The 12,977-nt window shown below is 37.0% G+C and overlaps 3 protein-coding genes across 5 annotated transcripts in view; 1 reads left to right on the forward strand and 2 right to left on the reverse strand.

Moving 5' to 3' along the window:
- Window positions 1-50: 50 nt before the first annotated feature.
- Window positions 51-8,646, reverse strand: LOC135799137 (transcriptional regulator ATRX-like). 2 transcript variants are annotated; one of them, XM_065312158.1, is made up of 6 exons: window positions 8,548-8,646; window positions 7,812-7,900; window positions 7,658-7,747; window positions 7,502-7,597; window positions 6,478-7,255; window positions 51-6,421 (listed from the first exon to the last, which is right to left on the reverse strand). In XM_065312158.1, the coding sequence occupies exons 1-6, from the start codon at window positions 8,623-8,625 to the stop codon at window positions 320-322; spliced, it is 7,233 nt and encodes a 2,410-aa protein (XP_065168230.1). In that variant the 5' UTR covers window positions 8,626-8,646; the 3' UTR covers window positions 51-319. The 2 variants fall into 2 exon arrangements, with proteins under 2 accessions (XP_065168230.1, XP_065168231.1); XM_065312159.1 differs by lacking the exon at window positions 7,502-7,597.
- A 2,054-nt stretch (window positions 8,647-10,700) lies between these two features.
- Window positions 10,701-12,476, forward strand: LOC135799142 (DDB1- and CUL4-associated factor 7). 2 transcript variants are annotated; one of them, XM_065312165.1, is made up of 3 exons: window positions 10,701-10,828; window positions 10,925-11,222; window positions 11,288-12,476. In XM_065312165.1, exons 2-3 carry the CDS (start codon window positions 10,936-10,938, stop codon window positions 12,045-12,047), a joined length of 1,047 nt encoding a protein of 348 aa, XP_065168237.1. In that variant the 5' UTR covers window positions 10,701-10,828; window positions 10,925-10,935; the 3' UTR covers window positions 12,048-12,476. The 2 variants fall into 2 exon arrangements, with proteins under 2 accessions (XP_065168237.1, XP_065168238.1); XM_065312166.1 differs by having other exon boundaries at window positions 10,934-11,222.
- Window positions 12,477-12,543: 67 nt separating this feature from the next.
- LOC135797950 (uncharacterized) overlaps window positions 12,544-12,977 on the reverse strand; it is a 1,955-nt gene continuing 1,521 nt past the window's right edge. Inside the window, 1 exon segment of the mRNA XM_065310555.1 lies at window positions 12,544-12,973. Within this exon segment, the coding sequence (XP_065166627.1) occupies window positions 12,896-12,973 (78 nt within the window). The 3' untranslated portion in view covers window positions 12,544-12,895.

Raw genomic sequence — 12,977 nt, forward strand, 5'->3', positions numbered from 1 at the left:
GAATGTGTACGAACAAGTTTATAATTGATAACAATATTATACGCAAAAAATGATGATTTACTTGTTTTATTTATTTAAATGTTCGCTAACAATGCTAAAATATATGTAGAATCGAAAAATACACAGACTTGTAATAAACATGTTAAAATGTGTAACTTTCTCTTCCGAAATTATTTTCTATTCCATTAGTTCGGTTTTGTTTGTACGTAGTTAAGTAGAATAAAATAATCATCTTATTAAAAACTCTAGACCTTTACGGCAATAAACACACTTAAAACAAGGTGAATTTAAAATTAAAATGTAGGTATAATCGATAGGTTTAGTTGCGAGCTCGCGCCTTCTTCATTGGAATTGAATCAGAAGTGTTCAGTTCGTCTTCGGATCTAAGTCTGCGCTTAGAATATCGTGGTTCGGGGGTCAGTGTCATAGTTTTACTATCAGCAGCAAACCCTACCTTCTTGCTCACCTTAACAGTGGTAGTTTTGACACCCTTCACTTGTCTGGTTTTAATTTGTACAACTTCTTCCTCTCCTGAAGTTGGTGTAGATTCAACTTTGCCTCGTTTGCTACGTTTCACAGGTGTTGCTGCTTTTGTTTCAGCGGGAGATGTTCGTTTTGTTGATGATTTCTTAGTGGGTTCTTCTTCAACTTGGGGTGATGTTTCTTCAGTGGTTTCTGTCTTCGCTCCACGACGACGTTTGACCGGTGTGGCTGCTTCTATTACTACGTCTGGGATTTTCTGTTTTCCACGTCGAGGTGCTTTTGTTTTCTTTGCAGATTCTTCAGGGACAACTGATGACTCGTCATCTTCTTTTGTTTCGGTTGCTTTGCGAGTCCGGCTGCCCCGCACAGGTTTCTCTTGTACTTCCGCTGAGGTATCAGCTTCTGCTTCCTTACTTTTCTTTTGACTTTTCGTTGCTTTTTTAACAACCTTTGCAGGTGTAGATTCTTCTTCTTCATCTACATCTTTTTTAGCAGTAACTTTACGGCCACGTCGACTGGTTGTTTTAACCTCGATCTCTGGTTCATTTTCAGACACTGCTTCTACTTCTTCTGTAGATTCTTCTTTTTTGTTGGCTGCTTTTCCCCGACGACTTCTGCTAGTTGCTTTGACCTCCTCAACTGATTCATCTACGGATGTTGTAGTTTTCTGACCCCTTCTAGTTCTGGTAGTTGCTTTCACTTCTTTGGCGGGTTCCGGCTCATCTGCATCAGATTCGTTTTTGGTTTCCTCAATGGATGGTGATGTTTTCTGTCCCCTTTTACTTCTAGTAGTAGTTTTTACCTTTTTAACGGGCTCCGGCCCATCGTCATCAGATTCGTTTTTGGTTTCCTCAATGGATGGTGATGTTTTCTGACCTCTTTTACTTCTTGTAGTTTTCACTTCTTTAACAGGCTCCGGTTCATCAACAGATTCATCTTTAGTTTCGTCATCTTTCGATGCTTTTCCTTTACCCTTACGACCCTTTGCACTAACAGGAACTGCTTTAACAGGTTCAGATTCCTCTACAGTTTCAGATTCATTTTCACTTTCCACAACTTCCTTTTCAACTGCCTTACCTCTACGGCTTCTGGTAGTAGCTTTTACTTTCTTAGCAGGTTCCGGTTCAGTGTCCGTCTCGGCAACTTCCTTCTGAGCAGCCTTACCCCGACGACCACGAGTAGTAGACTTGATTTCTGTCACTACTTCCTGTTCAGGCTCAGGGTCTGCAACAGATTCAGTTTCAGAGGTAGATTCCGCCCGACGTTTTCGAGTGCTAGTTGTTTTCTTGGCTTCAGAAGTATTTTTAGCTCCCCTTCTCGTTCGTGTGCTCTGTTTTGGAGTTTCTTCCACTTCTTCCACTGGTGCAACATCTTCAGATTTAGCATTTCTGCGACTACGCTTGCTCTTTTTCGCGGAAACTTCTTCATCTGCTGTTGCAGTAGCAGGTGTATCAACTTCAGCAACCTTCTTTCTGGTTGTTCGTGTAGATCTACCCTTCTTTGATGATTGAACTTGTTCTTCAATATCCTCATCATTTTCTACATCACGTTTTGATTTGCGTGTAGGCTTGGTTTCTTCAGGAGAAGCCATTAATTCAGCAACTCCCTCCACATTAGAGAGATCATTTTTAGGACCCTTGGTAATTTTAGGCGTTGCCCACAACTGTTTCAATCCTTGGGGATTAGACAAATCGTTTTTAGGTTGCTTCTGTTGTTTTGGTGTCTTAAGCAATTTTTTCAAACCTTTTGGACTGGTCAAATCATTCTTAGGTTCTTTTGTTACCTTAGGCGTAGCTAGCAGTTGTTTAACACCCTTCGGATCGCTCAAATCGTTCTTAGGACCTTTCATTACTTTGGGTGTGGCAAGCAACCTTTTCAAACCCTTGGGGCTGGTTAAATCATTCTTAGGTTCCTTTTGATTTCGTTTTGACTTTTTAACTACTACCTCAGATTCAGCTTGATTTGTATCAGATTCGTTCGATTCCATTTCCACCATGCTAGCCTTTTTCTCAGACTTTTTAACTGATCTGGCTGGTGTTTTCGGTAACAGCTGCGGCGTTTTAAATACATTATCTTCCATGTTTGGCGTTGCATTCACCTTCTTCGTTAATTTCGGTGTAATATCTTCAGCTATGCTTGCCTTCGATTTCCTCTTTGAAGCAGATGCGCCATCGTTAGCATCAACAACCATTTTGGGAGTTTTAATTTCATGTACATCGGATTTTCTTGATTTTAAAGATTTCCTTGATGACGAAACTGTTTTGTCAGTAGACTGATTATCATCGGCATCGGGTGTTGCTGTATCTTCATCTTCATTATCAGATATCTCAATGCTTAAATCTTGAACAATCTCTGCTGATTTTATTGCGCTCCTACGTGTAACATATTCTTGAGTTGATTTCCTACTGCTCTTTCTAGAAAGTACTTCACCAGTCTTTTCAGATTCACCATTTGTAAGTGTTTTCCTTGCAGAGCTCTTCCTTGAAGGTGGATCTTGAAGAGAATCGTCAGATTCACTGATTTCAGGTTGTAGGTCATTGGATTCATCAGCTGGTAGTGAATTTGTTTTGGCCAAAGATTTACGGATGCTTTTTCTTGATAGAACTTCCTGTGGAGTGTCTTCTTGTTCTGAAGATTCAGGTTTGCTAATTGTTTTCCTCACACTCTTCCTAGATGAAGCAGTTGTGACTACTGAACTATCACCATCTTCATTCTCAATAGTTACTCCTTTACCCATGGACTTTCGGATACTTTTTCTTGGTTCGGCTTCATTTTCTTCAGTTGAGTCAACTTTGTTGAATGTTTTCCTCACACTTTTCCTTGAAACGACAATTTCTTTAGGAATATCTTCTTCATTTGAAGTTTCCTCCTCCTCCTGGTCATTGGAATCTTCCTTAGCCAATGACTTCCTAGAACTTTTCCTTGAAGCAGTTGATTCTTCCACAATCTTCTCATCTAAAAATTCATCATGTTGAGTTGCTTCATCTTCGGATGATTCAATAACTTCATTCAAAGACGTATCTTGTTGAGATGTTACTGATTTATTGAGAGTTTTCCTCTTATTTTCAGCAGAAGACACAACCGAGTCATCAATCAAATCGTCATCAGAAATATCATCATTTGTATCGTTGAGAGTGACCACAGCAACAGATGTATCAGGCTTGTTTAGTGTTTTCCTCACACTTTTCCTTGAAGAAACAATTGGTTCTTCGGATGTTGATAGCTCATCAGCAACAACATCATCTACATCAATAGATTCAACGTTAGCAATAGATTTTCTAACACTTTTCCTTGAAACAACTTCATTCGTTGATTCATCATGTTCAGATGGTAAATCTTTTTCACTCTCTTCAGAAGAATCAATTGGTGCCTCTTCAATCACTTCTTCACTGTTAATATCATCATTTACCTCAGTGTCAGCGGAGGCGATCTTAGCCATTGACTTTCTAACACTTTTTCTTGATACACCTTCATCATTTGATTTACTTTGCTTAGGTGTTTCAATTTTGTTAAGTGTTTTCCTCACACTCTTCCTTGAAGAAACTACTGGTTCTTCGGATGTTGATGATTCTTCATCAACAACATCATCGACATCAATAGATTCAGCGTTAGCAACAGATTTTCTAACACTTTTCCTTGAAACAACTTCATTCATTGATTCATCATGTTCTGATGGTAAATCTTTCTCACTCTCTTCAGAAGATTCAGCTGGTGCTTCTTCAATCACTTCTTCATTGTTAATATCATTTACCTCAGTCTCAGCCTCAGTGGAGACGACCTTAGCCATTGACTTTCTAAAACTTTTTCTTGTTACAGCTTCATCATTTGATTTACTTTGTTTGGGTGTTTCAAGCTTGTTAAGTGTTTTCCTCATACTCTTCCTTGAAACGACAACTTCTTCTACTTCTGGCACATCTTCTACTGTTTGCTCTTCATCGGATTCGATAACAATTGAAGAATCATTGTTAGCAGCATCAATAGCCTTGACAGATTTTCTTGAACTTGAACTCTTTCTAGACGATACAGCGGGTTCAACGTCTTCAACCTCGAAAATATCATCATCTGCATCATTCAATTCTTCATTAGCCAGGGACTTTTTAGTACTCTTCCTTGAAACCACTTCATTCACAGACATTTCAGATTTATTCAGAGTTTTCCGCACAATTTTTCTTGCAGAAACTGCTAGTTCTTCAGGAGTAGATTCATTCTCTGAATTCTCCTCTTGTTCTTCAGCATCATTTGTGGTCATATCTTCAATAGCTTCTGGAGCGAGTATTGATTTCTTTGAACTCTTGGTAGATGTCACAATAGGTTCCTCAACTTCTTCGTAAATAATATCATCTTCCATCTCATTGGAATCAACTTTTGCCATAGACTTTCTGGAACTCTTCCTTGACACCACATCATTCGCAGAATTATCAATTTCGGATTTTCTGAGTCTGCTTGGGGTTTTCCTTGTACTCTTTCTGCTAGAAACAATTGGTTCTTCAATCATATCAACATCATTTGAAAGTTCCTCCTTGTCCTCAGATTGAACCGCAGCTAAAGATTTCCTTGAGCTCTTCCTGGAAACAGCCACAGGTACTTCCACAACAACTTCTTCTACAGATGTATCATGTTCAAGCACTTCGCTGTTATTAAGAGCATTTTCAATGTTGCTTTCAGAAGTAACATCGGGATCTTCTGGCATGTCTTCATCACTTCCACCTTCCTCCTTTTCCTCGGATGGAACCACTGACTTTCTACTACTTTTCCTTGCGACTATCTTCGGTTCTTCATCAACAGCATCTTCCACCGTTGACTCTTCAACATTTTCTTCTTCAATAGAATTATTTTTATCGGTTATCGATGTTTCTGGTTCATCTTCTTCATTTGTTTCATCTTCTTTCTTCCACTGAACCGTGATAGTGTCGGCATGTAGCACACCCTCGGTTTTACGTGCCTTTCTGTTAGCTTTAGGCGCGGTCTTCGCTGGTAAAGAACGTCCGCCCTTCCTTTTAACAGTCGCTGTAGAGTCAATTGTTTCCACGTCTTCATTTTCTGCTGGGATGTTCATTGTCACACGTTTAGACTTTCGTGTAGACTTAACAGCAACTTCAGCTTCAGGCTCTTCCACTAAATCCTCTACATCCTTATCGATATTTTCATTGGATAAATGTTCAACCGAATGCTCCACCCATTTCTCAACTTCAGGATCAACATCTACCAAATATCCCTCAGTTTTCCTACTGGCGATCTTCGAATTAGCCTTGGATTTTGCCGGAAGAGACCGTCCATATGTTCGTGTTACTTTCATAATCGGGAAGATGTCATCCTCATCGTGATCCAGCGCACTCACGCCAGACATATTAAACACACTGGTAACACTACTCTCAGCATTCTCTTCTTCAACTACGGTACTTTTGGATACTGGAGTTTTCATCAATGATTTAACACCCGACATGCTCACATCATCCGTATCTTTCTGTACCTTGGGTGTCTTCATTAAACGTTTGACACCAGTAAGACTTGCGCCTTCGATCACAGCATCTTTAGATACTCGTGGTGTTTGCATCAATTTTTTCACACCGCCAACATCAGTTAAATCATTGAGTGGTTCCTTCGGCAATTTCTTTGCAGACTCGACCACTGGTGAATCGAAATCAGCTTTTTCAAAAGAAACGTTGTTCTTGACATAGAGAAATGATGACGTATCCACTGTCTCACACGTGGTATTATTCGACTCTGGTTCATTTTCTTGATTAGAAATTCTGTCCGATAACGAACGCCTTGTGATAGTACGTTTCGTTTGTTTGGGTTCTGTCATTGCTTTTCTTGCCAACAAATTAACAGCTGGACTTGCAAGCATTTCGGAATCTTCTCCTGCTAAAGCTTCTAAATCGTTATCGCTTGACAAATCTTGTGAAGTGAATGAATTCATTTCAGGCAAAGTTGTATCCTAAATAAATAAAATAATTAAATACAACTACAATTAAAATGTTATTAATAACTTACTGTAACGACTTTCAATCGCTTTCTAGAAGCCTCCTCAGTTGAAGTATTTGAATGTCGCTTGCGTTTCCCGCCAATTACCAAATCAGACCCACTAGTTGTGGTCGTATCCAACACAGAACTGGATTCTTCATCAACATCCTCTGTGCTAGTCTGTTTGAAAGACTCTTCTAAGTTCTTCGTAGATTTATTACCTGCCGGAGTAGAAGAGATTGGACTCCCGGCGCTTGAATTAGGCTCCTCAATAAAAGACCTATTTGACTTTTTGCTTGGTTGCAACTCATTGCTTTCAGAATCAGTTTCTGGCGCTGAGCATTCATCTGCTGATGAATCTATGACACTTGCAACGTTACTTTCAATAGCGGAATATCCAACAAGCAAATTAGTTTTATGAACGCTCATTGGCGTCTTCAGTGCAGTTTTAGGCGTTTTCGACTCAGGCGTGTCCAGAACAACAACACTCTCATCATTCTGAGTGAGACGTTGGATAGATATATCCTTTGCTTTGGATTTGCGACTACGCAGCGGTGTCACATCTTCCTCAATTGGTGAATCAACAGTTATCACTGAAGTGTTGTTTAACGGCGTAGTTAAAAGATCTTCATCATCCTTGGTAATCATTTCCGTCACAGGCGTTTTGAGTGCCTCTTCTCGATCAACGGTAGACGAGGAACTTTCACAACCTTCTGGTTCGACGTAGGACATCTGAGAGAGATTCTTGAAGATTGCAGAGTGGCGCAGACTCGGTCGGATTGCACTTCTCGGCGTGCTAACCGTAAATCTAAACACGACGAGAAATTACGCATTAAAATCACATTTTTAAGCCTCGAACAAAAAGATTAAACATAATACGGTCTACAAGCGACGTAAAACAAGTCGACCACGATCGGAACAATACATTTTACACAAATACATGATGAAAACGACAATAGAATCCTAATAGTACTTCTAGCCTTACTAATTTCGCAACTAGATACTCAAATATCAAATAAATACGACAGAAACAAAGTAAAAATAATAAATATACCCGTCGACACAACGCAACCTAGTAGTTTTCGTCGGATGCGGAGTTTGTGGTGTCGAAGTTTTTAACCATTGGATATTACAACCATCATCCGCTAATCTAGAAGATGTATAACACACCAAATGCTAGCCCATTCTACACCACACACGATTTACTTACGCTTTCCGGGTTTTATCCTCCGGCGATTGGGTCCTCTTGGCATCCAGACTTGCTGATCGACGAGCCTTCAAAATTTTCGGTTTTTCTGGTCTAATGTATAATAACATTTATGTAAATAGGAAAATTGCAGAATATGTAAACAAAATGTACTTACTGGGGTGTTAATAAGTTACGTTCCAGCACTGTAATTCGTTTTAATCTCTTTAAACGCTCGATATTCTTCAGCTTAGCTTCTCGGATAATCTGAATAAATATATATAAAAATGTGTCATAAAATGTTACTATAGGAATAAATTAAAAGTTGAAATGTTTTTGAAACATAACAAATGTATTAATGTCTAAGTTTAAAACTTGTGTTCGGTGGAAAATTGTATTTTTGGAAAAAAACTGGTTTATCATGTTGATATTTTTTGAATAATCTTTTTAAATATTTTTTTATGATGGCAATTACATATATAAAATGGTATATTCGCATAAAAGTGGCTAAACACAATTTTAACTATGTTGGCAGTAATGAACGCGATGTTATAAAATCATTTGATATATAAATCGTCAATTAGTTAGATCCGTAAACATAGAAATACAAACATCATTTTATGTTTTAACAACTAATGCAATGAATAATAAAAACATAACAGTTGTAATTTTCGTATGTGAATCATCCTGTTTATTACGACTTTGTTTTAGAGGCACGGCTCAAAAGCATAATACGTGAATCATCATTTTTATTACGACTGAGTTTTAAACACGGCTCAAAACGACCACGCATAATATAAAAAACATATTTGGATGCTAATAGACATAAAATTGATGATATGCATAATATATTAAAATATAATCAATCAAATTTAACATTTAGAGACAGGAATAATAAACATGTTACTTCTTACCTCTGGCTCAAGAGATGAATTTTCATACCTAAACCTCTTCCCCATTACAGAAAATGTATCATTGGGCAATAGAAACATCTCAGGTGCTACAGATTCATTATTAATTATGTAAATAGGAAAATTGCAGAATATGTAAACAAAAATGTACTTACTGGGGTGTTAATAAGTTACGTTCCAGCACTGTAATTCGTTTTAATCTCTTTAAACGCTCGATATTCTTCAGCTTTGCTTCTCTGATAATCTGAATAAATATATATAATAATGTGTCATAAAATGTTACTATAGGAATGTATTAAAAATTGAAATGTGTGTTTGAAACATAACATCATGTATTTTATGTCTAAGTTTTAAAACTTGTGTTCGGTGGAAAATTGTGGATTCGCATTTGGAAAAAAAAAAACTGTTTTATCATCAAACTTTGTTGATATTTTTGAATAAAATTCTAGTTTTAAATATTTTTCACTTATGAATGGCAATTACATATATAAAATTCTTGAAATTGATCAATTGAAGAATTCGCATAAAAGTGGCTAAACAGAATAAGAACTGTGTTGGCACTTGAGGAAAACTATGTGATAAAAAGATTAGCAATAAAGATACTATTGCAAAGTCAATATGTGAATTAGTTGATATCCGTAGTAAAGACAAATAAATATAGACAAACATCTATGTTTTCTAGTGAATAATTAAAACTAAAGAAATAACAACTAATGCAATTATGAAATGGCCCAAGCAGAATAAACATTGTAAATTTTAAATGATTTAAATATAAATCGTCGTGAACTTAGATCAAGCATAATATGTGAATCATCATTTTTATTACGACTGTGTTTTAGAGACACGGCTCAAAACAACCACGCAAAATATTAAAAAAAAACATATTTGGATGCTAATAGACATAAAATTGATGATATGCATAATTACATATTAAAATTAAATCAATCAAATTCAACATTTAGACACAGGAATAACAAAATGTTACTTTACCTCTGGCGGCTCAAAGTTAAGTTTCATACTAAAACTACTCTTCCCCATTACAGAAAGTATATCATTAGAGGCAATACGAAACATCTCAGGTGCTACAGATTCATTATTATTAGATTTTGGGATTCTCCTTGCTTTTGTTAACAGAGTAGCCTGGAAAACATAAGAATTCTGGAAATAGGTTACAATCTACCATGGTGCATATAAACAATAATAAAATGCATAATAATATTATGCTATGGGTTCTGTTGTGTTAACTTACAAGCCCATTGTTTTTTGTATCCGCACGATGCAATGAATGGGATCGACATCATCGCGGCACACTTTAATAATCGCCTTCGGATCAGAGCCGATCGTAAAATTAGAGCAACTCAACGGAATCTTTGTGTATTTGTCGCCGACACGGGCGAACACCTTCAAGACCCCCCATTTGCTGCTCGAATTAGTCGTCATCCTGGATTGTATTGTTTCTAGCCAATCACTATAATAAAACCGCAAATTTATATATTGTGCAATATGTGTAGTCCAGCTTCACTTGGCTTGGTTTGACTTCAACGGATTGGACAAGCGCTGGAGTTGTGTCTTGGGTTAAACGACGCATCACACCAAAAGTTCGTTAGGTGCGATGTTGGAATATGAATAAGTAATAAATGTTTTACGTACCAGAACAAAAAGACATCTTTACACTTGAATTTATTTAACGATGGAACACTACGGCACAGATGAACAAAGGGTTATGACCGAGCACATTCACAGCGTATAGGTACACAACTTGTTGCCGCCAAAAAGCTTAACGGAAAATAAACCGGTAGCGCGACGCGACCGATGCTTATGCTCTCCACGACGTATTAACCGACGCAGTTGCAAAGCTTAGGAGCACGCAGGGTTGCAACCGTCAGTTGCTTTTTGAATATTTTTTACTGCGCATGCGCAATAACATGTAGCTAGGGAATTTCTTGAATAGAGTGAATGCTTTTGCAGTTTTATTAACAAGTAATAAAATAATAATGACTTATAATTAATTAAACCATTATTTGTATTTTTGACACAATAAATAAGTTTTCTGAACAAATATCTAATTTATTCAATACAATACATGAACTAAATTTTAAAAATGTTCACTAGCGGCTTGTTATTAAACTAAAACCAATATTAGCAAAGTTCACAATCTAAACTGTATTGTTACGGATGTCAGTGAAATGTCAATCACTTTGCGACGATTGTTGTATTTGTTTAGAATTTTTGTTTAACTTGCCAAATAAATAAAATAAAACAAAAGCGAAGCGTAAACCAAACGGTGGGTATTACAGCCAATCATTAAGTGCACTTATTGCCAACAAATGGATATCACTTTCACTTATAATATGCAATGTTATCACTATTTTATCTTTAGCATTTGCAGCCATGGCTCACTCAAGTGTGGTCCCCAGCGGCAAACGCAAAGAAATCTACAAGTACAATGCGCCATGGCCTTTGTACAGCATGAACTGGTCAGTGCGACCCGACAAACGCTTCCGGCTTGCGCTTGGCAGTTTTGTAGAGGAATACAACAACAAAGTACAGATTGTTTCACTTGACGAAGAGAACAGTGAATTCACACCAAAGAGTACTTTTGAGCATCCATATCCCACAACAAAAATCATGTGGATACCAGACAGCAAAGGGGTATTTCCAGATTTACTAGCAACTAGGTAATGCAATAAATTTTATCCACAAAATCACTTTATAATCATTTCTTGTTTGTTTTTATTTAAAGTGGTGATTATCTAAGAGTATGGAGAGCAGGTGAACCAGACACACGCCTTGAATGCGTCCTTAACAACAACAAAAACTCCGACTTCTGTGCGCCGCTCACAAGCTTCGATTGGAATGAAGTGGATCCAAACTTAGTAGGCACCTCATCCATTGATACAACCTGCACAATATGGGGTTTAGAAACCGGCCAGATGATCGGAAGAGTAAATCTAGTCTCCGGTCATGTAAAAACACAATTAATCGCACACGATAAAGAAGTGTACGACATTGCATTTTCACGCGCTGGTGGCGGTAGAGATATGTTTGCCTCTGTGGGCGCAGACGGTTCAGTCCGTATGTTCGATTTAAGGCATTTAGAACACTCGACCATTATCTATGAAGACCCAGCGCATACACCTCTACTACGTCTTGCGTGGAACAAACAAGATCCAAATTACCTCGCTACAATCGCAATGGACGCCTTGGAAGTAATCATTCTAGACGTGCGAGTTCCATGCACGCCTGTCGCAAGACTGAACAATCATCGTGCGTGTGTGAATGGCATAGCGTGGGCGCCACATTCAAGTTGTCATATTTGCACCGCCGGTGATGATCACCAAGCATTAATCTGGGATATTCAACAAATGCCCAGAGCTATCGAGGATCCGATTCTTGCTTACACTGCAGCCGAAGGAGAAGTCAACATGATTCAATGGGGCGCTACGCAACCCGACTGGATTGCGATATGTTACAATAAATCACTGGAAATCTTAAGGGTGTAATGTGTAAATATTTTCTGCTGGCTTTTAATTTATGAATTAATTTAAATGATAAGTTTTACTTATTTGTAAATCCAATTAATAATGCAATTTGACGATTTTGTATCAGAGTTTGTGTGAATATGATTTACATTTGTTGTAGAAGTTTAGAAATCTCAGAACTACAGACTGATGAAATAATAATCAATGCGATACAGCCATCGATGAATACACTGTGTCGCTCTTCATTTTATTTTATCAGTGTCACAATATATCACAGTAATTCAATATTTTACATTGTAATATGTAGCATTATATTACAAGAATATCGCAGGTTTTGTATATACCGTAAAATGTAAATCAAGGAATGAAGCGAGAACGCGTCATTGATGTATTTATAAAACAAATGTATTTGTATCTTGAATAGAATGAGTAATGGTAAAAATAATGTAATACCTGCTAATATTAATTGTATTATCGCGGCATAAGTGGCTAAAAATGCGTGAAAGTCAATCAAAAATTATGATTTTATATAAATTGTATTGAAAATTAAGTTCAGTGATTAAATTTGTGAAGATTTAATTGAAAATAGTTTTTTTTAGTCAAATTTGTTAGATTTTATGATGTCAAACATTATGTACAATCAAATCTTTACAAAACTAAACGCAGAACTTAATTCTGAACCAAATAGAATACAATTAGTTCACAGGAAACTAATTTATATCAATTACTATTGATATATCAATCATAATCTAATTTTTATACTTTATTCTGTAAAATTAAGCAATTTTTTGCAAATTTATTTACAAGAACCATAGTTCAGTCTTAGAAAACTTAACACTAAGCTTATAAAACTTTTCTTGTGACTGAAACTAATAGCGCCTTGAAAAATGTGAATTCATATCACTCTTACCCCTCTGAATGTTATTCAAATTGGCCTTAATTCGACTCTCG

Source organism: Atheta coriaria, unplaced genomic scaffold (assembly GCF_025399875.1).
Source record: "Atheta coriaria isolate IRGN ID8LTWV9N9 unplaced genomic scaffold, Caltech_Dcor_3.1 hic_scaffold_9_pilon, whole genome shotgun sequence".
Classification (NCBI taxonomy): Eukaryota; Metazoa; Arthropoda; class Insecta; order Coleoptera; family Staphylinidae; genus Dalotia; species Dalotia coriaria.